At 55.2% G+C, this 24,571-nt stretch overlaps 1 protein-coding gene across 4 annotated transcripts in view; it reads left to right on the top strand.

Annotated features, from left to right (window-relative positions):
* SH3GL1 (SH3 domain containing GRB2 like 1, endophilin A2) overlaps positions 1-24,325 on the top strand; it is a 35,492-nt gene extending 11,167 nt beyond the window's left edge. For 2 of the 4 annotated variants that reach the window (XM_036032212.1, XM_036032211.1), the window contains 9 exons: positions 19,083-19,151; positions 19,415-19,487; positions 20,094-20,237; positions 20,711-20,844; positions 21,047-21,205; positions 21,467-21,570; positions 22,078-22,202; positions 22,406-22,465; positions 22,932-24,325. In XM_036032212.1, the coding sequence (XP_035888105.1) occupies positions 19,083-19,151; positions 19,415-19,487; positions 20,094-20,237; positions 20,711-20,844; positions 21,047-21,205; positions 21,467-21,570; positions 22,078-22,202; positions 22,406-22,465; positions 22,932-23,128 (1,065 nt within the window). In that variant the 3' untranslated portion in view covers positions 23,129-24,325. Of the gene's footprint in view, positions 1-8,331; positions 8,336-19,082; positions 19,152-19,414; positions 19,488-20,093; positions 20,238-20,710; positions 20,845-21,046; positions 21,206-21,466; positions 21,571-22,077; positions 22,203-22,405; positions 22,466-22,931 lie in introns of those variants that run through there. The other 2 variants (XM_036032213.1, XM_028520961.2) reach the window with 2 other exon arrangements.
* Positions 24,326-24,571: the final 246 nt, after the last annotated feature.

The raw sequence follows: 24,571 nt of genomic DNA, 5'->3' as shown, positions 1-24,571 counted from the left end.
GTCTCGTGCGCTTCTGTCTGGGAGGTTCCTAATCAATTCCTTTCTTCTCAGGGGACTCAAGGGCAGCCAAGTGTTCTCTTTAAGCCCCAGGTCCCATGGCAGGCTCCCCTGGCTTTGTTCCAGAGCACCCCGTGCCCCTCAGCACTGGGTGGGCAGAAGGCACCTGTGGGCCCTTTTGTTTAATAGAGTGCCTCCGCCACCTCTGGACCGGTGGGTCTGGGAGTCCTAAGTGGGAAGCGCAGAGATGGGAATGTGTGGGGCCCAGGAGGAAAGCAGCTCATTTAGGATGGTGGTGACGAGGAGGACCTTCTGCCTGCTCTGAGTCCAGGAGTCCTCCCAGGAGAATCTGTGGGAGAGGAGGTGTCCTCCCCAGGGGAGATTCCACAGAGTTCGTTCACGGTGCATTCAGCAGGCCCACCAGCCAGTCAGCAGCAGTAAGGGGTCTATCCCATCTGGGCACCTTAAATTTGCATTATGAAATGTCTTAGATGCAGAAAGAGAGCTGTAGCCAAGTGCCCACCAGAGTTTAAACAGCAATACAGTTAGAGTACTTCATCTCTTCACTGCATATGGAATTATCACTAAAAAATGCACAATATTGCTTTGCAAGTTTATACATCACAGTAAATGGTATCACGTGGTTGTTTTTGTGTATAATCTGCTTTCTTTGCTCAGTACTATTTGTGCTTTGTTCACATTGATGCCTGTGACTCTCGTTTATTTCCACAGGCACGTGGCTCCCTTCCTGCAACTGTTCCACAGTGCTTTCATCTGTCTTCCTGCCAGGGGCGTTTAGGCTCTTCCCAAGTTTTTGCTCTTCAAACAGTGTGGCAGTGAGCAGTCTTCTAGATGTCCCTTTAGATGTATGTCTGAGAGTTTTCTTTTGAGTCAAACTTTGTTTAATGTGACCGTATAGATTTTCAGTGGTACCAGCCTGGAAAAAACCAACTGTTCAGCTTGCATGGACTCAGGGCTGACAGGGGTCATGAGTTTGAGCCCTCTTAAAGGATGATATTTCAGCTGCGCTCCGCTGGGCTGCATGTGCCCAAGGGCCTCAGCCAGGAAGTGGCGTGTGTGAAGCGGGGGCTTGGTGTCAGCTCGGTGTGATTGGAGGGAGCACAGACTGTAGGTCAACCCAGGGAAGTCCGCAGCCACGGCCAGCACCCAGAACCCGGTTTCTGCTCCACGCCCTCCTCGTGGAATTAATTTCTTCGCCAGCCTGTCAGCTCCTCCAGAACCCGTGTTTTCTGTTTTAGTCTCGGCAGTGAGCCTGAGCTCATGGATAACAGCACCTGGCACCTTCTCAGACTGGGATATACAGTTGCTTCTCGTTGTGTGTAGATTCTGTGTTTGCAGTTTCACCTACTTGTTGAATTTTTTTTGTACCCCAAAATCAATACTTGTGGCACTTTCACAGACATGTACAGAGCAGGAGAAAAAGTTTCCTAACAAGCTCTGCCTTCTTGTTTCAGCTTTTGTACTGTAAACCCGTCCTTTTCACTGTTTATTTAGTGGTGCATTTTTGTACTTTTGTGCTTCTTGTGGGTATTTTCACTGTTTAAATTGGCCCCTAGCGTAGAACGGAAGTACTTTCTAGGGTTTCTAAGTTCAAGAAGGCTGTGCTTTTCCTTGCAGGGAAGATACATGTATTATAGATATATGTATTTATTCAGGCATGAGTTACAGTGCTGCTGGCTGAGTTCAGTGTTAATGAAGCAACAACGTATATTAAATAAGGTGTCTTTGAATAGAAATACACATAACAGAAGGTTATATAACTTAACCCAGTAATCTCCCCAGAGCAGTTGTTCAGTGTTTGTGGTGATTTTATAGAACAGAAACACTGTGAATAACCAGAGTCACTCTGGTTCCTGCCGCAGTAGAATACACTCCCCCTTCCCTGCCGGGGATGTCCCTGTCCTACTCTGTGGGACCTGTGGATGCGTTACCTTATTTAGCATAAGGGGCTTTGCCAATGGGATTAAGAGTGTGGACCGGAGATGGAGGGAGCACTCGGGACCTAATCATAGGGGCCCTAAAGTGCGAACCTCGTCTTTCTGTGGTCAGAGGGAGGTGTGACTGGAAGAGAGGGGCAGAGGGAAGGCAGCACAAAGCCTTCGCTGGCTTTAAAGAGAGAGGAAAGGGCCACCAGACAAGGAATGCAGGTGACCTCTGGAAGCCAGAAAAGGCATGAGGATCCCTAGAAGCCCCAGGAATGGCCCTGGCTGGCCTGGCTGAGTGGCTTGGGTGCCAGCCTGCGACCTGAAAGGTCACTGCTGGTTCAGTTCCTCGGTTCTTGGTTGGGGGCTGGGCCCCTGGTTGGAGGTTTGGGAGAGGCAACTGATCAATGCCCACTCCTCGATGTTTCTCTCCCTCTCCTTCCATTCCCCTCTCTCTAAAAATAAGTAAACAAAATCTTAAAAAAAAAAAAAAAAAAGCCCAGAAATGAACATAGCCCAGCCACACCCTGGTGTTAGCTGGTGAGATCCATGTCCGACCTCTGGCCTCTTTAAGAATTTTGTGTTGTTTTAATGTCGTGTTGTTTGGTGTTTTGTGTTGTGTTTTATGGTTTTATTTTTTTTTAATTATTCCCTTTTCCCACCTATCCTCCCCTTTGACAACTGTCAGCCTATTTTCTGCATCTTTGGGTCTATCTCTAATTTGTTTTGTTTTTTTTTAGGTTCCATATGGAAGTGAAATCACATGGTATTTGTCTTTCTCTGTCCACCTTATTTCACTTAGCATAATACCTACCCTTTGTGTCCATCCATGTTGTCACAAGTGTCAAGATTTCGTTTTTACAGCCCAGTAGTAGTTCAGTGTATATACGTACCAGTGTCCTTTATCCGTCGTCTGCAGACGGATGTCTGGGTTGACTCCATGTCTTGGCTATTGCTAGGGATGCTGCAGTGACATAGAGGGGCACGTATCTCATCGGATTACTGTTTCTGATTTCTTTGGATAAACACCCGGAAGTGGAATTGCTGGACTTTATGACAGTTCTATTTTTAATTTTCTGGGGAACCTCCATAGTGTTTTCCGTAGTGGCTGTACCAATTTACAGTCCTACGCACAGTGCACAAGGATTCCCTTTCTCCACATCCTAGCCAGCACTTGTTACTTGTTGACTTATTGATGATTGCCATTCTGACAGGTATGAGATGGTGTCTCGTAGTTTTAATTTGTGTTTCTCTGATGAGTAGTGATGCTGAACATCTTTTCGTATGTGTTGGCTATCTCTGTGTCTTCTTGCCAGAATTGTCTGTTTAGGCCCTCTGCCCATTTCTTAATCGATTATTTGGGGGTTTTTGGTGTTAAGCTGTATGAGTTCCTTATATATTTTAGATATTAATTCCTTATCATTTGCAAATATCTTCTCCCATTCAGTGGGTTGTGTTTTTGTTTTGTAGATGATTTTCTTTCCTGTGGAAAATCTTTTTAGCTTGCTGTAGTCCCATTTTTATTTTTTAGGTTTTATTTATTTTTAGATGGAGGGGAAGGGAGGGAAAAAGAGAGGGAGAGAAACATCAATGTGTGGTTGCCTGTCAAGCACCCCCACTGGGGACCTGGTCTGCAACCCAGGCATGTGCCCTGACTGGGAATCAAACCAGTGACCCTTGGGTTCACAGGCTGGCCCTCAGTCTGCTGAGTCACACTAGCCAGGGCATAGTCCCGTTTTTTTCATTTTTCTTTATGTGCTGTAAGAAGATAGTCCAGTTTCTTTCTTTCTTTCTTTCTTTCTTTCTTTCTTTCTTTCTTTCTTTCTTTCTTTGCATGTATCTGTCCAGTTTTCACAACACCATTTTTCAAAGAGACCATCTTTACCCCATTATACAAGGTGGGGCAAAAGCAGGCTTACAGTTGTGAGTACACGAAACAGTCTACTCTTTTTTTATATAGATATATATTTTTTAAGATTTTATTTATTTATTTTTAGAGAGGGAAGGGAGAGAGATAGAGAGAGAGAAACATCAATGTGCGGTTGCTGGGGGTTATGTCCTGCAACCCAGGCATGTACCCTGGCTGGGAATCGAACCTGAGACACTTTGGTTCCCAGCCCGTGCTCAATCCACTGAGCTACACCAGCCAGGGCGAAACAGTCTGTTCTTATATTTTTGTTTATTAATTGTTGTATTTTCTATACAAGCAGCTGTAAGCCTACTTTTGCCCCACCCTGTGTATCCTGGCCTCCTTCGTCATAGAATAAGTGATCGTATAAGTGAGGGTTTACTTCTGGCCTCTCCATTCCATTCCGTTCCCGTGTGTGTGTGTGTGTGTGTGTGTGTGTGTCTGTCTGTCTGTCTGTCTGTCTGCCGGCACAGCGCTGTTGTGGTTATTGTAGCTATGGAGTGCGGGGATATCAGGGAGCGTGATGCCGCCCACTTGGTTTTTTCTCAGAATTCCTTTGGCTTCGTGGGGCTTTTGTGATTTCATATGAATTTTAGGATTCGTTCTAATTCTGGAAAAATGCCACTGGTAATTTAATGGGGATTGCATTAAGTCTGTAGGTCGTTTTGAATAGTAAGGACATTCGAACAGTATTAGTCCTTCCAGTCTGTGAACAAGGTGTATCTTCTCATTTATTTTATCTTCTAGGAAACTTGTATTTTAAGTCACTGAACTCGTGGTAATTTGTCACAGCAGCTGTGGGAAACTCACATGGGTCCAAACTGTTTTAATGCCTTGTCCTGCTAAAGGTTTTCAGCCCAGCCTTTAAGGGTGTGTGTGTGTGTGTTGTTCTTTATTAGCTTTCTTCTCCAACTTAATGGCTGAAGCCAGCAAAACAGGAGGGCCAAGCTGACTTACAGGCGCGTGCTAAGAGCAGGTCTGCCCCGGGCTGTCGTCAGTTGCAGGTGTCCTCTTGTGTTGGTGCAGACCCCCGTGTGCCCTTGTCGCTGCCTTTTCTTGCATCATGTCCCTTATCCTCCTGCCTCCAGTGTCAGCCCATCCTTCAAAGCCAAGTCCAGGGTCGTCTCCTTGTGAGTCCTCCCTGTAGGTTCCTTGTCAGAGGTGTTTATGTTACCATTCTATGTGTGCTTTTGTTAGTAATCTTCCTTCCTATATACCTGACGCTTAGAAATAGAAAATATTAGTTAAATGAGTAAGAGCAAACTTCTCAAAAGGGGAGATCTGGTCATCTAACTTTGACTCCGAATGTTTAGCTTGGGGCAGGAGAGTGTCCCAAACACATACAATGGCTAAGTGATTGAAATAGGGCCAGTACGGTGACACAGGGTCCTATGACAAGTGCCCCATAGGGAGAAACCAGGGATGATTCATTCACAGGGAGTGGGCTGGGACATTAGTTTTGAATTTGGACATAGGAAGGAGGAAGGAAAAGAGGACGGGACACGGGGCTTCCTGGCAGGCAGTGGAGCTGGGCCTCCAGGTCCCCAGTCTGTCCTGTTGTTTTCTCATCCTCGTCCAGGAGCCCCGACACTCTCTGTCTGTAGGGCCACATCCTCCCTGGGCCCGGTAGCTGCCACAGATGCTGGGTGTCGGGAGGAAGCCCTGGCTCCTGAGCCATCATCCTCGAGTGGAGAGAGATTTGAATGTTCTTCTGGCTCCTAGATCGGGAAGTGGCCAAGCAGACAGGCATTACACTGTGACAGCAGAGAAGCAAGACCTGCGGCGGCGGCAGGGCAGCTTTTCTCCTGCAGAAAGGAAACCTAAGATGAAGAGCCATCCCTGTGGAGGGGCGCCTTGAGTCAGCACTGTGGAACCGTCTTGACAAGTGTATCAAGACCTTCAGACCTACGGTGGGGGGACCCTCACACCTGGAGTGAAAGCGCGGATTCCTGGAAGTGATGTGCACCATCTGGAAGGAAAGAGGACAGGGGCGTTCCAGGGGCAAGAAGCATGTCAGCGAGGACGGAGGGCAGAAAGCCACTAGGGTGATTGGTAGGGGTGGCTAGCAGGCCAGATTGTTTGGAAGAGGCGGGGTCGCCTGGAGACTTGTGCCCAGGTCAGACATGATAGCATTTCTTCACCAGGTGCTGGTCTCAGTGGAATATGGGGGGTCTCCCTGCCCATTGTCCTTCAAACCTGGCACTTTGTTCCCACTTTTTCCCCCAAATAGAGCTTCACAACTGTGTGTATTGGTCACCCTTCAGCAAATGCATTTGGTTTTGTGGGCTTCCTGGAGTTTGGGTTAGACGCCATTACTGATCTCTAGGGCCTTTGGGACAATGGAAGAGCGAGTAATCAGCCTGCTGTTGACAGTTTTCATATGTATCCTGGTGTGTGTGGGAACACAGACCCCTCATCGGAGGACCACCCAGGATGTGTGTCCCCTTTTCCTAGAGTCCACACCAAACCTTCACTCCAGAAACCCCAGCATCTTCCTGCCCCCACCACTCAGCAGACCCTGCTTCTGGATGTTTCTCACATCCCGAATCCCGCCTCAAGCTGTCTGCCCGAGGCCTTCCTCCTGAGAGCATCACACAGCTAGAGCAGGCTCATGTTTGCGGTTCTTAAAGCTTGTGCCACAGCTCCTCGTTGTCCTTCCCCCGTTTTCCAGTGAGGAAGCTGAGGCTTGGAGGGTCCACATTCTTGCTTCAAGTCATAGCCTGGTGGACGAGCTGGATCCAGGCCCCGTTCCTCTGCCCAGGCCCCTCCACTTCCCCTCTCATGCCCTGCATTGCTTTGGGGCTGCGGGCACAGCCTTGTCTCAGCTTGTCGGCTTGTTACTGATACATCTGAGAGTGACCTGGTATGGGTGGGGTCTGCACACTTATCATCTCAACAGATAGTGATTGCCCGAGCTCCTACTGGACACCAGGCTCCTGCTGCTCTACTAACTCGGTCACTGAAACCAGCACTGCTGATGTGGCGGCAAGTTAGTGTTCGGGGACAGTGTGTGTTTGGAGTAGGGAGGTGAGGCAGAATGAATCTGAGCCTCAGGAAGGAGAAAGGACCCCTGAGAACTTTTCTTCTCTGTCTGTGGCCTGAGGTGGGTCCTGGGCACCTCGAAGTTCGATTGCTCACCCATCCCTGAGGCACAAGAGGTAGTGTCAGTGAGCGTGTGTGTGCCAGGCCCGAATGTGTGTCCTTAGGGAGGAAAGACCCACCTGCTCTGTCCACTGCAGGGTGATGGCAGCTGTGGGACAGGAGTGGTTTGCCTGGTGACCACCTGGCCCTGGCAGCTCCCCCTCCTCGACCCCATTGGTTCCCCCCCTGTGTGCTGAGGGTGGACAGTGATCCGAGAGTCCTTCTGGCTTTGGGTCTCCAAGACTGACTTTGCAGTTAGGGTGTCCCTGGACAGATAGGACGGGGCACAGATGAAGGTGTGGCCATGAAGGGTGACGGGAAGCTGGCATCTGATTCGTGGCCCTGGCTTGCAGTGCCCATCACTGACCCATGATAGGGGCTGGTCTGCAGTGCAGAGAGCTGTCCCAGAATCGTGTCCTGCCCAGGTGCTGCTGGTAGCCACACCTAAAAAAAACTGGTCTTGGTGACTGTGAGTCACCTGGCACCTGAGCCTGTTGTCACCACCTCGGTGTGGCAGGCGAGTAGTGGAGCCACATGAAAACACGTTCCTTAGTGCCCACTCAGAGCTTCTGCCTGGGGCTGTCGGGTGGATGAGATTCAAGGCCATGCTGTGCCCTGCCCGGCAATCCTCAGGGATTGAGTGTATTCCTGCGCACACCCCTCCCCGCTCCTGCCTGGTGTGTGTTTTCAGGTGTGTGTTTTCGGGCCGTTTCAGCTTGGCTTTCGAGGCCTATTTGCCCATCAGCCTTCCTTTCCTGTGTCCTGCCCTCTCAGACCGCAGACCCTCTGCTTTCACAGGGGCTCCCGTTGAGAACAAACCAACCTGTCCCGGGAATGAGGTCCTTCGGGTTCGAGCCAACCTGGGCCTGGCTTGCTCAGATTTTTCATCTTTGCTGATTTTCCTGAACCTTTCTCTCCGGCATGGGAGTCAGCAGTGGGCAGACCTTGGGTGGAGAGCGGGGAATGAATGATTAGCAACTTCTGGCCAGAGAACCAGCCTAACTTGAACTTCCCATAAAGGGAAGTTGTGGGTGGGCTTTCATCCAGACATCTTCCTAGTCCAACCACCCTCCCAGAGCTCAGCCACCGTGGAGTGGTGGGATGAGGTCATATTAGCTAAGCGCTTCTTGAGTCTGTGATGCCCTTCTGAGCATGGGTACAGCAGTGACCAGCTGCCCACTTCAGCTCATAGTCCAGTGGAAGGAGGGCCATAAAGAGGTGGGAATGAGGTGGGTGCCTGTGTGGAATGGGAAACTCAGCCTGGACAAGCCTGGTCAAAGGTAAGGTCCAAACGGGCAGCGACTTAAGAGAAGAGGTGGCGTACTGTGATAGGAGAGGCAGCCAGGTCACTCCTGCCCAGCTAAGGAGGTGGGTGATGGAGAATCAGGAGAGCTTCCTGAAAGGGGAGGCTTCTTGTTAGTTAGACCTTTAAAATGGAAGGGGTCTTAGAGACAGGGAGATAGCATTTGTGTTCCAGGATGCAGGGACTCTGGGCTTTTAGGTCAGTCAGCTTTTCACCCTACTTTGTCATTTTGGGGGCACCCGTGGCTCCTCACTGAGACTTGTGCTGAATACCCTCAGCCTCCTGTGCAGTGAGTGGGCTGTGGTCACAATGTCTGACGCAGAGTCTGTTCCAGTGCATTCTGGCCTCACTGGATTTCCAGGCCCTGTTTCCTGTCCACCTAAAGAGCTAGTCTTACGTCAACTTTGCCACTGATAACAGATTAGCTTGCAGAAATACCTTATCATTTCTGTACATAAGGGTAGCAGAATTATGCTCTGCCAGCTGGCCCTTGGACCAGCGGCCGGCAGCTCCCCACAGTGAGCCCAGCTCACTCTCAGTGGTATGGGGCTGGTGCAGTGCTGCCGGCCGGGCCCCGGGGGATGTATTGCCTCATTTGTTTGTGGGTTGGGTGTTTCTTTTTATAAGTTTTCATCTGAAGTTGATTTTCTCAGTTGTGCGACATGTAGCCCTCCTGCCTCGTCCCCGAGATAAGAAATTAAAATACACAAGGCTGACGTATATCCAGGCATTTTAGCTCTGGTGAGAGGTTCAGGTATGACTTGTCCCTGGGAGATGAACCTCCAGGGACTGCTGTCATCCCAGTGGGTGGCAGAAACCCTCCACACAGCTGGGGTGCCGGCTTGGGGTCCGGTCCCAAGCCCTGGCCCTCGGTCTCCCACAGCCTCCTGCTCATTGTTGTCAGCTCCTTCAGCCCCTGGCACCCTGGCAGGCCTGGCCAGTCTCTGAGGAAAGGTGCAGGACGTCCCCTGGAGTGGGTGATCTAAGATTTTGGGGGCCCAGTTACCCTCCTGTCTGGCTTGGTGTCACATGCACACGTACAGGCACACACAAACACACACACTTCACCGCCTGGAAAAGCACGTCACCTCCTGGGGCCTTAGTTGTCCCGTTTGTAAGGTGTGGAGACACTTGCCCAGAGGCTGCAGCTGGGCCAGGTGGGCACTGGAGGTCCCGGTGACTCTCTCCCTTCCTCTTGGGGTTTTTAAGGTGGACAAAAGGGCCAGCAATGCAGCAGGTCCAAGGAGCTACGCAGTAGCTGCCCTGTCGCATAAAAGTATTACAAAATACAAATTCTGAAACCCCCTTCTCAGCCCCCGCAGGCCTGCCTCCCACTGCAAGCCGTAACGGCATCCATAAGAGCCCTCTTTCCTTGCCCAAGAGACCGTGCAGCCCTCCCTGCACCCAGCAGGGACCTCTTCCTCCCCAGACTCCGAGACTAACCAGGGAGCCAGTTAACCATGAGTGACGGGGGGAGCAGGTTTTGTTCAGTGCTTCTGTTTCCTTTTGAGGAAACTTGGCGGTGTCTTAGTGGAAGGCCCAGGACAGCCTGTCTTTAGAGTTGAGCCTGGGCCTGTGCTCTAGTTAACAAATGAGGAAATTGGGAGGATCCCCAGAGGAGCTGGGCCTCGGGGCCCTGGTGCCCTGACCCCAGGCCACCACCTACCATAGTGGGTCGGGAGGATGCTCAGGGCCTGGCCTCTGGCCAGACTGGCTTTGAGGGAAAAACCCCTCAGCCCCATGTGAGCCCACACTTACTCAGCCTGCCCTCCCCTCACGTCCACCTGGAGGCCGGGCCAGGCGGGGTGTGGGTTCCTTGTTGTCATCCTCTCCAAGGACCACTGAGTCACCTGTGGGAAGGGAGGGAGGCACTTCCCTCAAACAGAGAGAGCCGGGGCCAAGGCACCTCACAGCCACCGGTGTGTGCCCAGCCCCATACTCCTCCTTGGTCTCCCCCTGGTCACAGATCTCCCAGCCTTCACGTCCTCCTGTGCTGATGCTCCCTGTTGTTAGCCACTCCTTTGGGAGACGAGGAGAGGGCTGCCCACAAAGGAAGGGGCACAGGCACAGCCCCTACTCCTCTCTGACCATGTCCAAGAGCATGCCCTTTGTAGGGGCTGAGGAGCCAGCAAGAGTTGGCCCTTTGGGGTGATTAGGGTTAGAGCCCTGGGCCGGCCAGTTTGTCAGATGGTGTCTGCCCCACCTGTGCATGCTGCCTGGCAAAGTGCTGCCTGACAGCAGGAGGCAGCACACGGGCTGCCTCAGGAGCTTGCCAATGGCTGCTGGGGACAAGCGTGGGGTGCACTGCACGCAGAGTTAGAACTCGAGAGCTCTCCGAATAGTGGCATGGGGAGCTCTAATGTGAAGTCGAGCCCACGCCGAGGCCTCTGAGCTCACAAAGCGGGAGTGGGCTGGGACAGAACTGGCAGGTGGGGAGAAGGAGGCAGTCTGAGGGCTGCTGCAACCCAGACAGGAGGCCGGGGCCAGGTTGGGAGGGGAGACCAGCAAGGAGGCTACCCAGGGTCTTGTGGAGTAAAAAGATGCAAGTCCAAGCCAGGGTGAGGGCGAGCCTGTTTCAGGTGGGTGGAGGGGCTTTCAGGGGCTCATAGGGGTCCTCACGACAGGTTCCAGGGTGTTTAAAGCCAGTGGCACAGTCTGAGGCCCCAGCAGAAAAGCCATGTGAGAGCAGTATGAGGAGTGGGGTAGGCACTCGTGGAGGTCTGGCGACCTCGCTGTCAGCAAAGAAAAATTCTTTCCAGCCTGGAGCTGAAGGGGCAGGTCTCAGTGTACTCCCTGGAAGAATCTCTGGCTGTGGGTTCTGTGACCTGACCTATGTGTGGAGGCCAGGGCTCTAAGATGAAGATTCAGCTGTGTCCTGGCTGTATCTCAAAGAGCTTTGTCTTCTGGCTCACACCCCATCTGTTTTTTGTTTTTTGGGGTTTGTTTGTGTGGTTTTTTAGATTTTTTATTTTGTTTTATTTACTTTTAGAGAGAGAGGAAGGGAAGGAGAGAAATATCAGTGAGTGAGAGATACATCGATTGGTTGCTTCTTACACCCTCCCCACTGGGGACCTGGCCCGCATCCTGCAACCCAAGCATGTGCCCTGCCTGGGAATCGAACTGGCAACTTTTTTTTTGGTTTGCAGGCCATTGCTCAATCCCCTGAGCCACACCAGGCAGGGCTTGCCACTCCACATTAACAATCACTTTGTGATTGTTTTCCATGTGCTGTCGCCACTTCCTCTAAAGTCATATCTTTCCAACGGCCAGTTCCTGCTTCGTTGCCAGTGCCCGTGCCGTGTCCCGCTCAAACTCTCGTATTAAGCCAGACAGAAGACTTGGAGAGGATTTTTCTTGCTTTAGGGTTCCCCTCCATTTTAGCAGCACCTGCCAGGCAGGGAGGCCACAGCTGAGGCTCACGTGACAGTCAGCCCACTGCCTTCAGGATAGCAAAGTTTATCTTCCTGTGTCAGCTCAGAGTTCTGTTAAACTGGAGTAGGGGCCAGGCTGTTCTGAAATGTGTGTGTGCTTGGGAGTGGGGAGCTCGAGCCACCCTGACACGTGATGTAAATGGCCATCGCTGCCAGTGGCAGAAAACTACCTGGACTACAAGAGGCCAGGTCTGATCGAGGCCCCTGTGCCAGGCTCCTCTCCACAGCAACAGCCAGCACTCCTTTTGGCTGGGAGACCTGGCAGTGGCTTGTCCCCAGCCTGGGGGACCTGAGGGTTCTGCTGCTGAGCTGGTATCTCAGCCACCCTCCCCAGGCTCGAGGACTGCCCCTTTGGCTGAGAAAACACTTCGGGCTTCAAAAGCCACTCCTGCCAGGAGTAGGTTTCCAGCAAACCTGCGGCACTGCACATGGAGGCGTGGGCACGTGGCTGCCCCCTGGGACCTGATCCAGAGGTCGTGGTGCCCAGTTTGGGGTTTCCACATACAGAGTAACTTCAGAAGCTTTTTCCTGGTTAGTCATTTCCACCACTCCCATTCACAGAGATGCTTTTAAAAAAATATATGCATATTTAGCTCTGACCCCCCCACCCCCACCACCATGAAGAGGAAATGCGTGCCCAGAGGTAAATCTGAGGTGATTTCAGAGTTCCCAGTAGGCCAGAGTAATTTCTGACTTGTCAGACACCGCCTTCCGTGGGGTTTAACAAAGGGGGGATGATGCTCTGTCAGTCAGCTCACAAGTGTTACTCACCAGGACTGTGTGTTGGATGAGGTCTCCCGCTGGCTGCCAGAGCCTCAGCCTTCCTGCTCACCCAGTTCCTTGGGGTGAGGGGTTGATTTCTACCCTCTGATTCCTCCCAGTTGGGGTATGAAGGTTCATTAGGGCACACATGGTGCTTCATGACCCCTATTGTGTGGCACCTCTCCCTTGCCCCAGAGGGTGGCAGCCACCCCCACGCTTCATAGCCTTCACTCTCGAGAACCACACGGGCGCTCCCAGCTGTCTGGAATCAGAGCACCGCCCCGTCAGCAGACATTTCATAATTGAACCATTCACAAGGGCCTCAGCTTTGGAAATCATTCTGAGTATCTTGGTGACACCGGGGGCCACTAAAGTTTTCTGGGCAGGGACAGACATGTCAAGAACAAGAAGATTCAGGGTGGCAGTGTACTTGCGCATATTACCTTCCCGAGAAGCATGCTTGGCTCACCTTTCTAGAAAGAGTCTGGTTACACAGAGTGCACCGTCTTGTGTCTCAGCCAGTGTCTCTGAGCTGGGGGTCCAGGAGCGCAAGCAGAGAACGGAAATCGAGAAGGCCAGTGGCTTTGCGTGTTGGCTGGGCAATAGACCAGCCGGGGCCCTGCCTGCCTGCCTGTGTCATGGACTCTGAGTCACGAGATAGGACACTGTAATGGAAACCAGAGAGGTTGCTCAGAGGTGTCTGGCACACGTCTCTTCATATGTTAGGAGGCCAAGAGGGGAGGGCGGTCACAGTTGGATTTAGAGGCGAACTGGTCCTCCCTCCCTTCTCATCCCTTTGCTGTCATCACAGCCCAGGAATTTCTCAGCCCTGCCCAGGGCCAGCACTGTCTCCTCTTGGGCCTCCCAGGTCCGGCACCCTGCACACAGGGCACTGCCCATGGAGGTACCATGCCCTTCCGGTCAGGCCTCGGGCTCCTCCCCATTCCATCGCTGACCGGTTTGCCTGATCAGGACTCGGAATGTGATGGACCATCCAGTTTGACAGGTCTGGGCTCAGCGTTCAGCTCTTCCATTTACAGCTCCGTGGCCTTTAAATTCTTCCATCTCTCATCCCTCAGTTTCCTCATCTGTAAAATGGGTGTGCTGGTGCCTGCATCATTGTTGAGTGAATGTGACAGTCAGTGATACCGTGTGGGATCATGAACACATGGTGGAATGCAGCCCTTGTGCCCCTGACCCTGCCTCTCACCCAGAACACGCCCTGCCAACCTAGCCAGGCTGCCCGCTGGGACCCAGCCCTTTGAGGTTCAATGCGGACAGCACTGGTCTCTGCAGCCCACCCAGCCAGGAGCACACCCCTGTGCCACGTCAGTGTGTTTACACCTCCCTGCAGCTCCCGTCACGTTTTCCTCTGTGTAGCTGTTACATCTGACATTCTTGTCTCTCTCGCTAGGGGGTGCTCCTTGAGGCCAGCACAGTCTCCGAGGCCCCCCATACTCCCCTCCCACTTTGGACAGTTACACGGTACGTGGTCAGTGCAGACCTGTTGCCCCAACACCCCCCACCCCCCGCCTGAGCAGTCACTGACTAGAGTCAGAAGTGCTCACACCTGAGAGCCGAGAGTCGGAGTGCCTCGGTGAGGGGGCCTCTCGCTGACCCACACCTGGTGATAGACGGCTCTCTCAGGGTTGCTGGGCCTGGACCCTGACAGCCGGCTCACCCTCAGGCCATTGTCTCCATGTCTGTTGCCCTAGCTAATGAAGGGGCTGCCCCTTAGGGAAGTGTCACCCTTGTGCACTCACAGAAGGTTGGGGAGAAGCCAGCCAGGCAGAGGCAGGAGGGGAGGCCTGCCCCCAGACCCTGGCCATGCCAGGAGAAAACAGGAGGCCCCGGTGTTATCGGGTCATGGAGTGTTGACCGTGGCCATGCAGAGCATGATGCCTGGACTGGGCATAAGGGCTCTGAGCAGGAGATGGGAGTGCCCATCTGGACAGCAAGGCCCTGCCTGAGCAACCCTGCTCGTCTCCCCTTCTCCCAGCTCCTCTGTGCCTACTCCCTCCTCCCTCCCCCCGCTTAAATTCTTAATTCATCAAAGTGAATTGTCTGCCCAGGTCACGGAGCCTGCAGGTCAGCCCGCTTATTTTCCATGTGGCACTGATCAGGTTTCTCCTTCCGAGATGACTCTGTTACGAGGCCTGCAGTTGGTGCCGTCGTCCCACTTTGCAGGATTCAAATAGCTCCTCCAGCTGCCACCAAGTGGCCACCACAAATGTACCTGTCCAGTGAGGGGCGGTCGTCATCCGGCACCGCCGGGTAAAAGCCTCTCCTGCCTTTGCTTCCTAGCCCCCTCCTATGGCGGCTGCCCTGACAGTCTTGGCACACAGCGTCTTCTCAGCTCCTTTCGCGGACTGTGCACTAACGTGCTCTTTCTCTCCTGCGGTCGGTGTCCTTGCTCCTCCCCAAGGACGGCCAAAGGCCTAGAGTGCTGAAGAGCGCCAGTCTTTGAAAGAGCAGCCCCCTTCCCCAATTGGTTTTTCTTTTAAGTGCCCACGGGCCAGCACGAACACAGAAATCACACAGGTGCCATGGGTCGAAGCCCCACTTCCGATCCAGGCCTGCTCACTTCCCAGTGCTGGGTTCATGGGCATCATTGTCAGATGATGCAAGAGCCTGAAATAGGCCCGCATAGGTCTGCCCCTCGCAGTTGCTTGTGGGCATGCTGTAAATACGACGGTTCCGAGTCCAGGCAGGATGGGGCCTGGGGCTCCCAGGAGAGTGGCCTGAGTGGCTTGGGCACTTGGGAACGTGAGCAGGGCTAGGGCATCTTCTGCTTTCTCACAGCAGTAGCCACCTGTGTGGTCCAAGCGTCGTGTGAACTTAGAGTATGGAGCTGGGGACCCCGTCCTGACCTGGGAGGGCCTGCAGCCTGGGTTGGGAGCAGGGCGTGCTCTTCTTAAAGGTTAAAGCTGCTAACACCGGGTGTGAGTCCACCTGGCAGTTCCAGGAACAGTACTGAGAGACAGAGACGGTGACAGCAAAGCAGGGGTTGTGTGGGGCGGGAGCAGAATTGACGGTGGCCTGAGGGACTTCCCGTGCTGGAGGTGGTGTCACCGCACCTCATGAAGGCGTGCACGCACGGTGGGTGGGTCGGTCGGTTGGTTGGTTGTGTGATTAGGCCACTTAAGAAAGATAAAGCTCCATGAAGCCATTTGAGAGGCAGACACAGGCAGGCAAATGCTCAGAGGTGTCACAGAGCAGCACCAGGTGTCCTCTGACTGGCCTCCCCCCAGGAGGGACCCTGCTCCAGACCCTTGTGGAGCACAGAGTCACTGAGTGCTTGCCTGAGGCCCACACTGCACCAGCACAGGAGTATGGCCACCACCAGGTAGGTGTGGCCTCCCCTCACAAGCTCCCATTGGGCACTAGACAGACAAAGGGGACAGACCGCCCCTCGTGAAGAGTGAAATGCGGCACGCAGGCCCCGCTGGGAAAGTACGCGCAGGAGAGCACGGAGCCCAGCCTGGCTGGGCCTGGGATCTGAGAGAGCAGGAACCAGGCTTGCAAAGTCCCAAGAGTCGTCCAGTGGGCAAGAGGCCACTGCCATTTCTGACTGAGTGGCAGCCTCTCCCACAGTGACTTCTCAGCCCTGGGCCCCACTTGGCTGGGGCAGAGTTTTGGAGGGCATTCCGGCTCGGGCTGGGACCTGTTGGCACCGGCATGGATTTTACAATGGCAGCCATGGTAGGGCTCCCCACTGGTGACTCAGGTTCTGAGCCAGCCAGGTGGAGCCCAGGAGGCATTGCTTTCCCCACACCACCAAGGTCACGGCCCAGCAGGGGAGGGGGCAGCGGTCATCCACTTGCCCTGGTTTTCCCTGGAAGGTGCTGTGGCCACGCAGGTCTCAAACAGGGAGGCACAGTCCTTCCACACACTGAACTTGGGGGGTCCCTGGCTCCTTATTACATATGAGGGGAAGAGTGGGCTTCAGGCCTCAGCCTCTTGGACTCCTCCAGGTACTGCGCCTCAGTGTCCTCTTGCAGTGTGGGAACACTGAGGTTGTAGGGACCACCAGGTGATAGGGTGTGGGAGGCACGCTCTGTTAATTTGGGGTGCAGATTCTGCACATGGGTGTTATTTCCACAGCCACATCTACCGCTCTTGCTGGGCCCAAGGACACGTGTGTGAACTTGAGCAAGACTGAAGTGTCAGGGTGGTGGCCTCCCCAACGGACAGGGCACCTCTGGGCCAATGGCCCCAATACCCAGACAGTGACCTGACTGACCCCTGAGCATCCTGGGTTGGCTACTCACCCCTGGCAGCCCCTAGAAAAGGCTGCTTGTTACACCCAAAGGTGCTTCCTTGTCCCCACACATGACTCCCAGCTCTGCCTGTGGTCACTCAGGTTCCCTGTCTGCTGGCTTGCTGTCATGCCTACTGGGGAGCCCCACGCTCAGCACTGCACCCTTTGTTTCTGTGGCTGGGTTGGCATGTGGTTTCTCTGGTTTTCCCTTTTCCTTTTGACCCTCTTGTCATATTCTCCTCTGTTCATGCCGGTTCGAAGACTGGGCCTTGGAGAGCAGGGATGTGGGGACAACCAACCACCGCCTAGGGCACTTGAGCTCAGGGCTCCCAGATGGGGTGCGGTGGGGATACCAGTGGGAGCCTGGTAGTTCTTCCAAGGCCTCCCGGGTACCCGAGCGAACCAAGGGTGGCCAGGTAAACGTGGTCCTGAGTGGGGTAGGGGGGCCAAGGGAACTGGAGGGCTTGGCAAAGCTGAGTCTCAGATTCCCAGGAAGGGCAGGGCGGTGACACTCCTTGGGGGCCTGGAAGAGGCTGCAGGGGCTTCTCCCTGGGGGGGGCTATGCCCTCAGCACTGTACTGAGCGGGTGTCGCACCCCCCTGCCCTCGGCCCGGAAGGTGTGGTTTCCAGCCCCAGTGCCTCAGCTCCCCTCCCTGTGCGCCAGGGGAGTGTCTCACGGCAGTCGGCTCACTCACTTCCCTCTTGGGCAACCACCGAATTTTGAGAACGTCCTATTTTCCCGTAATCAAAAGAAGTGAAACTCCCATGAAATAAAGTAGAATGCCCCCAAAACACCTAGACAGGCAGGATCTTTTCCTTATGAGGTCGTGAGGTTCCCTAGAGCAGTGATGTTCAACCAGCATGCTGTGGTACACAGGTGCACACAAAAAGTTTTAAAACACGCACCGCTTAACTGTTCAGTCAGGGGCACTGACCCCTTTTTCCCTAGATTGTTAAACTTAAAAATAGCTGCTAACTCAACAGTAGCTGTCTGGTGTGAATGAAATAAAATTATATATATATATATATATTTTAGTGTATTTGTGCCGTGAGATGAGAAAAGTTGAAAGTCGTTGCCCTAGAGGATGGTGCCCCACAGAGCACAGCCCAGCGGGCCTGGGGATGACATTCCCCAGGCCAGCCCCCCACCAGCCCTGCTGCCTTCCTCCCCCCTCACTGCAGTGGTCCCCTCTCTCACTTGCGCCCAGTTTCCTCCTGGGCTCCCCGTGTGCAGCCAAGTTGAGAACCACTGACCTTCAGGGACATGCAGCCCCCTTCCCTGCCGACTCCCATTGGAGCAGAGTGGGGGCAGCAGCTAAATACGGACAGGCTGGGCTGGCCCTCGAGTTCTACTCAGTCCCCTTGGAGGGACAAGACATGTGGAAAAAGTAGTAGTAGTCACAGATGTGGGTAGTTATGAGTACCCAGTGCTTCCTGTATGCCAGGCACGCCCCGAAGGCACCCTAGGCATGCAGCAGGCCACGGAAGTCAGGATGTAGCCCTGTGAGTGCATACCTATCACCCCATTTCTCAAAGGGAAAAACTGAGGCCCAGTGAAGCAGATTATCCACAACCACACAGGTAGAAGCTGGTGGGCCCATCCTTGTGTGCTGGTGATCTGGCTGCTCCCGCAGGCTGGCAGCCACCCAGCATCCTCAGGAGCCCTAGGAGGGGTTTTCACGGGTGGGCGGAGACTGCTGCTGGTGTCAGGAAACTCCGTGTGTGTGTGTGTGTGTGTGTGTGTGTGTACAGGCACGTGAGTGTCTGTGATTAAATGTGAGAAACCAAACCTGTCACGCTCCACTCTTCAGTGTTGTGACTAAACATGCCAAACTGCTATTCAGATGTGGTTGCATGCACACATGTTTGTGGGAAATGGTTTCCAGGCACCATGACATTTGGCCCCAGTAGGGCAAGTCTACTCCCGCCCCCCGCCCTGCCCCCCCCCCCCCAGCTGGGCTTGTCAGATGCACTTTCATGGTCTCTAAGCTGTGGGAACTCCTCTCCACTGCAGACCTGCTCCTCGCCTCTCAGGTGCCCCCCAGAGGATGCATTTTGGGAGAAGTGATGTTCCCAGGGGTCCCTGAGATTCATTCTGAGAGAAGGTGCCCCTGCCCTCGTTGAAGGAGTATATGGATTTTGAGGTAGGGCCTCACCCGGCCACCTGCCTTGCCATTGGCTGCTGTGTCCAGTGTCCCTGAGAAGCCATCACGCATGTCCTGACCCCTCAACTCCCAACTCCCATGGGCAGTGGGCGTGGCGTGGCTGGAAGTCTTCCCAGGGCCTCCCTCGTCTTCCCAGAAGACTCACTCTTTTACTTCCTTCTCTTCCCCAGTTGGTCAGTGAGAAGGTCGGAGGGGCTGAAGGGACCAAGCTTGACGATGACTTCAAAGAGATGGAGAAGGTAATGGGAGAGGTGGTACACCCTCTCAAATGCCCAATGCCATTAACTGTGGCCCAGCTTTGGGGGGGGATGCTTATCAGGGTGGCCTAGATAGTAGGTGGGTAGTAGGCATCCTGCAGCCCGCAGAGCATCCCTTAGGAGGGCTCTGAGACAGACGGGCAGGAACTGGAGGGCAGGGCAAGGGCTGTTGTCCCGAGGCCTTGGTTGGACCTTGGGTGGAGTCCCAGGGGTTTTGAAACCACACACACTGCCTCTCTTTACAGAAGGTGGACGTTACCAGCAAGGCTGTGGTGGAAGTCCTGGCCAGAACCATTGAATACCTGCAGCCCAACCCAGGTAGGGGCACCAGCTAGCGGCACGGGATCTGCCCTGACTCCCCTGTGTCTGTGTTGGTCTGAGTCTTCTGGTAAAGCACAAACGCCATGGGTGGGCGTGGCTGGATGCAGGTGTCTGAAGGCTGTCCTTGGGGTTGTGTGTTGCTTTTCTTCCTCATCTGGCAGCTCCACTCCTTGTGTCAGTCCTTGCCTTAAGTCATCTTTGCAGCTGACATTCCCATCAGAAAGGAGCGTCTTCCCCCACCCGACTGACCAGGCCACCTTGAATTGGGCGCTCATCCCTCATTGGTCAGGCCCCAGCCACACCCCAGCCTTTGGAGTATGAGGTGGGGGTCCCCTAGGAGGAGAGGCAAGTAGGGACCTTCCTTCAAGGATGATCCAAATGGTAGCTCCCATCTTGGGAGGCTGTGGACATGTGATAGGCAGCAAACCCAGGCATGTCCATTCAAGGCCTATGCCAGGGACACACCCACGTGGGTGAAGTGAGTGGACTTCGGGGTCAGGGGGCACCCAGGGTAGAGGGAGGCAGCCAGCAGCACTGGCCAAGTGCAGGCCTGGTGGCTCCAGGAGTGCCCACCCACGTGCCCACTGGCCCATTCTGTTCCAGCCTCAAGGGCCAAGCTGACAATGCTCAACACCGTGTCCAAGATCCGCGGGCAGGTGAAGAACCCTGGCTACCCACAGTCGGAGGGCCTGCTGGGCGAGTGCATGATCCGCCACGGGAAGGAGCTGGGTGGCGAGTCCAACTTCGGTGAGGCTTCCGAGGGGGCCTCGGGCCTGGGCAGGGTGGCTCGGGCAGGTGGCCAGGCTGAGGGAAGGAAGGCCTGCACCCCACACTGGCGAGCAGGAGGGTGCTTCACTCCCATAGCTCTAGAATCTGCTCTGGCGCTAGCTGGTCCCTGGATGAGGGCAAGAGCTGCTCTCTGTGTGTCCCCCCATGCCCCAAGGGTAAGGGAGGTTCAAGGCCAAGGGCAGGCCCAGCTCATGCCACAGCTGGTTCAGGCCAAATTTGCTCCCCTCTAAGAGTGGAAGGGTGTGTTGTTTTGACACCTGTAGTTACCAACCCCAGGCCACTGCAGCTCAGATTCAGACCTGACGGTTTGTTGCTCTGAATTCTGGTCCAGGTCCTGCCTGTGGGGTCAGTGTAGAAGTTGGAGGTGTCTGGGCATCTCAGGCCAAGGCATCCTGTGATAGCTTCTTTCCCTACTCCCGCCCCTTCCACAGGCGACGCCCTGCTGGATGCAGGGGAGTCCATGAAGTGCCTGGCCGAGGTGAAGGACGCCCTGGATATAGAGGTCAAGCAGAACTTCATCGATCCCCTCCAGAACCTGTGCGACAAAGACCTGAAGGAGATCCAGGTATGCCCTGACAGCCGTACGCCCACATCCCAGTACAGCTGTCCCAGTACAGCTCTCCGGGATCCCTCCCAGGTCCTTCACTCGATAGTGAGCCCCTCCTCATCCTGGGCTCCAGCTTGGCCCACCTCCGCACATACTTGCAGCAGGACGGGCCGTAGGGTGTGGGGTGGCCCTGCAGTGTGACCCTTGTCCCTGCCCCCAGCACCACCTGAAGAAGCTGGAGGGTCGCCGCCTGGACTTTGACTACAAGAAGAAGAGGCAGGGCAAGATCCCTGATGAGGAGCTGCGCCAGGCCCTGGAGAAGTTCGAAGAGTCCAAGGAGGTGGCTGAGACCAGCATGCACAACCTCCTGGAGACTGACGTATGTCCATGGGCCCTGCAGGGGTGCTAGCTTCCTAGAGGCCCAGGGCCGGTTTACAGGGTGAAGGAAATGAAAGTCAAACAATGACCAGAGCGGGGCCCACTGAGACTGTGGGCCTCTCTGGGCCCTTCACCCTTGCTGCAGCGCACAGGTCGGCCAGGCCCCTGCCTGGAGCGGCATGGGAAGGCTCCTGGCGGGAGGTAGCCTGGAGGTGGGAGTTAGAGCGGAGCCCCCTCTTCAGCTCTGATTGGTGGTTTGCAGATTGAGCAGGTGAGCCAGCTCTCTGCCCTGGTGGACGCCCAGCTGGAGTACCACCGGCAGGCCGTGCAGATCCTGGACGAGCTGGCCAGCAAGCTCAAGCGAAGGTGAGCCCCCTCCTGCTCTGTGTCGGCCAAGAAATGCCTCGTGGCTGTGGGGTCCCTGGAAACCTGGAGCCCCTGCTGAGGATTCCTGGGCTGGCCCCTGAGAGGCCCCACATACCTCCGCCCAATAGCCCGACGGGCTGACTTTCCCTAAATAAGCTCCGAACTGTGAGGGTGGGAGTAGGGGCTCATCCTGGTCTCTGAAGGACAGGACTGGAGTGGCCTGGGGACCGGAGGCAGCTCACCCAGGGGTCACCCCTGGGACCTGTCCTCCACTGCCAGTCTCCTTGGCCAGCAGTGCTTCCCTGGTGGCACTGGAGGGGCTTTAGCAGCATCCAGCCCATTATTGGCAACCTACAAAATGCTCGAGTCTGGGGACCAGCCCCAGGGCCCCACCGCCCACAGGGAAGCAGTGTGAACAGCGGGGCGGGGGGTCGTTCCCCCTGGCCTTGACACCCTGGCTCAGGATGCAGGCTCTGTGGCTGCTCACGTCTCTGCCTTTGTGTGCAGGATGCGGGACGCCTCCTCGCGCCCTAAGCGCGAGTACAAGCCCAAGCCCCGGGAGACCTTCGACCTCGGCGAGCCCGAGCAGTCCAACGGGGGCTTCCCCTGCGCACCGGCCCCCAAGATCACAGGTAAGGAGCAGGAGGTGTCTCTGCTGTCCCAGGGCCTCAGATACAGGCCCCTTGTGCAGGAGCCCCCAGCCCCCTGCTCCATCCAAATGGTACAGCCTGGTGCCTCCTGCCTACCCACTCGCCCTCTGCAAAAGGGGCCCCCAGAGATGGGACCCACGCCCCAGCCCAACACTCTGAGCGCACCCGTGTGTTTTGTCTACAAGCAGCTTCGTCATCTTTCCGATCTTCCGACAAGCCCGTCCGGACCCCCAGCAGGAGCATGCGTGAGTGTCCCCCTGCCTTGGTTTATAACAATGCCTCCAGTCTGTTGTAGGAAGGTCTTGCTAACTCCCCTTCTCTGTAGAAGCAGGCACCCCTGTGGTTGGTCCTCTCAGCCTCTTAAACAGGGAAGAAACTGGGTGGCAAGTCCCTGCCTCTGTGGCTTTCGCCTGCTAAAGAGGGGTTGCTGTGAGCGTCTGGGGCACCCACTGGCTCTGGGCTCTCCGAGCGGCATCCTGAGAGCAGTGGGCTCTGGTCATGCTCTCGTCTTCATGCCACTGAGCGTTTCCAGCTATTCCCCCTCACAAACCCTTTCTGTCCTTCTTGCCACTTCTTATTCCCAGTATCCCTGGGGAGCAAGAGGGAGGAGCAGCTCTCCTTAGGGGAAACTGAGGCACAGCAAGGCAGCAGGAGCTGGTGGGGTCTCAGCTGGACACCCAGACCTGACACCCATCCCCTGCTCACCTGCAGCGCCCCTGGACCAGCCGAGCTGCAAAGCGCTATACGACTTTGAGCCCGAGAATGATGGGGAGCTGGGCTTCCACGAGGGTGACATCATCACACTGACCAACCAGATTGACGAGAACTGGTACGAGGGCATGCTCCACGGCCAGTCGGGCTTCTTCCCCCTCAGCTATGTGGAGGTGCTGGTGCCCCTGCCTCAGTGACAGCGGCGGCCTGCCCGCCCCTCCGTCCAGATCACCTGTGTTCCACGTGGCCCAACGTTCCAGGGCACTGCTCCTCCCAGGGCACCAGGGACTTGGGGCAGCAGCTCCAGTGGGGGGCCGGGGCCCCGTTTACACTAGTGCTCACCCACAGTGGCGGTGGGGCCTCCTCTCTCCACTCCACACAGCCGTCTGGGGCTCCGCTGCCCTGCGGGGGCTAACACTAAGGTGCTCTTAGAAACACTAACTTCCTCCCGCTGCCCCCAGGACTGGCAACTCTGGGCGGGCCCCTCCACTCACGAAGACATACACACACCCTTTGTCCCGTCCACACTGGGGCTTGGCCCACCCTGACCTGCCCTTACTGGGAGCAGACTGAAAGTCTGTGAGACGGGGTGGTCCAAGCAGGACCCCTGGATGATGCTCGCTACCCTGCTTTTAAATTCCCTTAAGATACTCCTCAGGCCCCTGCACACCCCCAGATGCCACCTCCGTAGGAGGACCTTGCCCTTAAGGACAGGCAGGCCCTCTCCTCAGCTGCAGGGTGCTGAGCCCCACATACCATGCCCACCACCCCACCCCAGGTCCCCTCAGTGCCCAGCTGCAGGGTGCCCTGCCCCCAGCCCAGCACACGGAACGTTTCTGTCTGGCACAAGGTGCTACCGCCAGCTGCGTGCACACACTCTTAACTCACCACACATGGGACCATGGGAGCCCCCAGCTTCCTCTCTGCTGAAGGTCAAGCACAAATGCTTTGATGTATGTTCCCAGACCTCTGGTTGCTGGGGCCATCCTGGGGGTGGGGGTTAACAGGCCCTCCCACACCCCAAGCTGGCCGCCATCCCCCCTATTGACAGTGTCCCCAGCTGTCTCTTTTAGACTAAGGTAGGCGGCTGCCCAGACCAGCAGGCCCCAGCCCTGCATCTACTTCCCCTCTGGCCTGATCTGAAATGAAATTGGCTTAATGAGGGGGGGGGGGGGGGCCTCTGGCCTGGTTCACATTCCCTTCCTTCAGTGACCCTGCACAGCCCCCAGGACACAAGGCTCTGCTCCTCCCCAAGGCCCCTCACCACCATGAGTGGGAGAGACCCAGGCATCCGGACCAAGACAAGCAGTATGGCCTTGCTCACAGTCTAGGGTGGATGGAAATGTAATCTTGATTTTTAAAAGAAAAAAAAGTATTAAATGTCTCTTTCTACACTCTCTTGCCTGGTTGTAGTGCAGAGCAGGACTGCTCATCCAGACACCCACAGCCCTCCCGAGGGGACCCTGGTCAGGACAGGGCCCATGTGGTTGCCCACCCCCAGACCCCTACCCAGAGCTACTCCTGGAGTGGGCACAGGCCTCACAGTGAACCCAGGAAAGGTGACTCATTACCTAGTCACCAGCATGGGAGGCATGTCCTCAAGAGTCCCCTTCCCACAGCCCCGGAAGGAGTGGGGTTGG

Source organism: Phyllostomus discolor, chromosome 8, assembly GCF_004126475.2.
Source record: "Phyllostomus discolor isolate MPI-MPIP mPhyDis1 chromosome 8, mPhyDis1.pri.v3, whole genome shotgun sequence".
Lineage (NCBI taxonomy): Eukaryota > Metazoa > Chordata > Mammalia > Chiroptera > Phyllostomidae > Phyllostomus > Phyllostomus discolor.
This window is presented reverse-complemented; position numbering and strand designations above follow the sequence as displayed.